Here is a 3,543-nt window from a genome sequence, read left to right as displayed (position 1 = left end):
TGGCGTAATGGCGTTTAATGATGGGGCGTGTCCTGCTATAGTGATTTTAATTCTCTTTGTTTATTTTTTCTTTTTCAGAAAAAGATGCAGTGTATAAAAGATTCGACCGCATCTGAATATAATTTTCTTATTTGTTCTGTTTTTACTTGCGAAAACTGTTTTCATCGTATGGCTATTTAACTGTGAAATGAATTTAATTACAAAAGTAAAACCAACAAAGAAAAAAAGTTGCCAAAATTTTACTTTTCAATCATTTACGAGCGAAGCGTAAAAACGTATTCTTTTTCTGCTTTAATGATTGATGCTTCGCTTTAATTATGACATGAAATTTTTCAATTAACTGGAATTTCAGATGATACTAATTACGTCAAAAAGCTATTGTCTGGAAATGCTTTCCGATAAAGAAAGTATTAAAGAAATCTCTTCTGTCAGGGTATTCACCCTACCATGGCACATTACATAAACGTTCAATTGGTCAATAGCAGGCAAACTTTACAAGCGTTGTTTTAATGCTTTCGTAAGAAATTATCTTTAACATCGATACGAAAGAAAGAACTGTTTGCCTTTAATGATTAACCTTAACGTAGACAGACATTCGTATATCGGTTTAAGTACAACGTATAAGACCGCTGTTATGATTAATGCAGATCTCTCATGAATAATTATACTTATTATTATTATTATGTTTTTTTTTTTTTTTTTTTTTGCTTTGATACATGCGAAGAGCGCACATAGTCAGGCAGTCGTAATAATAAAAAAACGTTAAAATTGTTTAAAATAACATTTAATTTTGATGATATTGTAAACAGCAGTTTATATAAAAGCTTACCGTTCGAAGACAGTTAACGCAGTCAACTGTTCGAATTTGGAGTGAATACAAACAACATTTTTTTTTTTTTAATTCGAAAGAACATACGCAAATATAACGTAAAATGCGTGCGATATTTATCTCTTACACTGCATTTTTGCTGTTAGTAGTTGTGGCTATCGATGGTAAAACGATTGTGCAAAAGGATGAGCCACAGGATGTAGCGGACGTTGGTGAGCCGAAGTCTGATCAATCTGAACGCAAGGCACGTTTTTTTGCCCAAGGTTATCTCGGGGCCAGTGGTTCGGGCTATAGCAGCGGCAGTGGCAGCTTTGGAAGTAACAGCGGCTTGGGTGGGCAAGGTGTTTACGGTGGCCAAAGCAGTCACGGTGGCTTAGCTGGCTACGGAGGCCAAGGAGGTTTTGGTTTACAGAGCGGTTCTGCCGGCTACGGATTAAGCGGTTTCGGACAAATTGGTCAGGGACAAAGCGGTCATGGACAAAGTGGCTATGGACAAAGCGGCCAAGGTCAGACCAACCAAGGAACTTATGGCGGACAAGGATATTACGGTGGCCAAAATCTTGGTCTAGGTGCTTACGGCGTTCAAGGAACTTATCAAGACAATTACGCACGTCCAACCGGATTAGTGGGCTTAAGTGGACAAAGCAATTACAATAGCCAAGGTCAGGTTCCAAGCAACGCTGGATCTGGTAGCTTCGGCTGGTCTTTGGGTGGTCGCCCTCAATCTAACTGGAATCTTGGCGGGGGCTATTGGGGTTAACTGAACCACATGCGGACAAAGAAAACAATTAACTCAAGAGGAACGCAACAAAAATTTTTCAAAATTTGTAAAAACTCAAAATTGCCATAAAGTGAAACATTTATTCGTTTGTGAAATTTTAATTTTTAAATAAAAAGCAATAAATAATCAATTTTTTTCTTTAAAAACGAGTCGTCCTTCCTCGACCAGAACTCCAATGCAAACGAACGCACGCAACAAAAACTTTTCAAAATTTGTAAAAACTCAAAATTGCCATAAAGTGAAACATTTATTCGTTTGTCAAATTTTAATTTTTAAATAAAAAGCAATAAATACTCCATTTTTTTCTTTAAAAACGGGTCGTCCTTCCTCGACCAGGACTCCAATGCAAGCGAACGCTTGATCTCCATAAGCGGACGCAAGTGTAATACTACAACAACAACAACAAAATATCACACAGTTAGTGCAGCCACTATAATAATAGGTTTATAATAATGCTTTCCAAATTCTATTTTTGATCCCTGATGCAGCTTTACACAGTACCATTCGATCCCAAACATTAAGAAGCGTAAGGCTTTACTACCTCAGCACAAGGAAGCTTAGCTTCTGTGAAATAATTCTTCTCATGCATGCAGAATACATTTGTGTTTTCTCTGTATAATTTCTGTAGATCGTTCGAGTGTAAAATTCGGTTTAAATTTTTTCTACACGGAAAAGTTCGCTTATGCTAAACTGCGTTCAATATTCGAAAGACGAGCAAAAAAAAAATAAAAATACGAATGAAAATTTAAGTCAGAATTGAAATTCGGGTGAGAGTTAATATTAAGTAACAAGGTGTGCTGTTATTATACCAATAAGACTAATAGCCGCAATCCAAGCCGAGTCATTTTTTCTGTGTGTAGATTATGGGACTTAACAACACTGTTCTATAATAAAACTTACGTTGAAGCGGGTGGTTTCCTTATGAGTATTTCTTCGGAATGCTAAACTTGATTCAATATGAACATAACTCTGACAAGAATAAACACTGTTTTCTTCTATGACTACTGACCGACGACAACGACAGAATACACAACCAACAATTGTATCCCCGTAGAACGATCAGTTGCTGAAGTGAAGATAGTCCACCACGCCAGCATACACTTTTTGAGATTTGTATTTTCACTAAAATATCTTTGGTAAGTTGCGATTTACCGGGAAGTAAAAGCACATATAAAACAAACTGATCCTTCAATCATAAAAGGAGAAAACTACATAATTGCTAACTGACGGACTAACTGTCCGTCACAGTTTCAGTTCAAGCCTTGAAAGGATGAAATATACAAAACTAGTTATGAGAACTCTCAGGGACATGACACTACTCTAGTTTTTCGATATATATTAAAGGGCTGGTTTAAAACTAGCAGTAGAATCTAATTTCATCACGATGTGTTCAGGTTTTATGTACCTTCTTAACATACGTAAGATACTAAATTAATTATAACAAGTAAAAAAACTACATTCCGTCGCAATCGAATCTTTTATACCCATAAAGGTTTAATACTATTCGATAATATGTAGACTTTATATAGCCTCTAAAGCTTTCTTCTGGGTCCTGCAAAAGTTCTCATAAAAGAATGAAACTTTAATGCTCTATAGTAATAAGTAGGCCTAGCGTTTTCCATTTCCAACCTTTTTATCTACATATTTATTGCGCCTTATAAGTAACTAAAAAAAAACCGGCGCTACTTGTACTTTGGTCGGTTCCGTCGATCGATTTGGCTGAATGCCAATCCTTTACTGTATGCAAGAATTTCCTATGTTTCTGTCAAATTGGAATTCGATATTTTTTATATTATTTTTATTGCACATTAATACTCGTCTATAAATTGTAAATGAAGCGTGGAACGAATTCGCAAAATGACCTGGTCAACGTATTAACGTATTTATAGACAGAGATCCATTCCTAAACGAAACCAATTTTTACGCTTCATTT

The 3,543-nt window shown here is 35.8% G+C and overlaps 1 protein-coding gene across 1 annotated transcript; it reads left to right on the top strand.

Moving 5' to 3' along the window:
- The first annotated feature begins 932 nt into the window (after positions 1 to 932).
- LOC119635858 (glycine-rich cell wall structural protein 2-like) lies at positions 933 to 1,589 on the top strand. The gene has a single exon (XM_038030871.1). It carries the CDS (start codon positions 933 to 935, stop codon positions 1,587 to 1,589), a length of 657 nt encoding a protein of 218 aa, XP_037886799.1.
- The last annotated feature ends 1,954 nt before the right edge of the window (positions 1,590 to 3,543 follow it).

The sequence above is a fragment of the Glossina fuscipes genome, unplaced genomic scaffold (assembly GCF_014805625.2).
Source record: "Glossina fuscipes isolate IAEA_lab_2018 unplaced genomic scaffold, Yale_Gfus_2 27, whole genome shotgun sequence".
Lineage (NCBI taxonomy): Eukaryota > Metazoa > Arthropoda > Insecta > Diptera > Glossinidae > Glossina > Glossina fuscipes.
The sequence above is the reverse complement of the archived record's forward strand: the minus strand, read 5'-3'. Positions and strand labels throughout refer to the sequence as shown.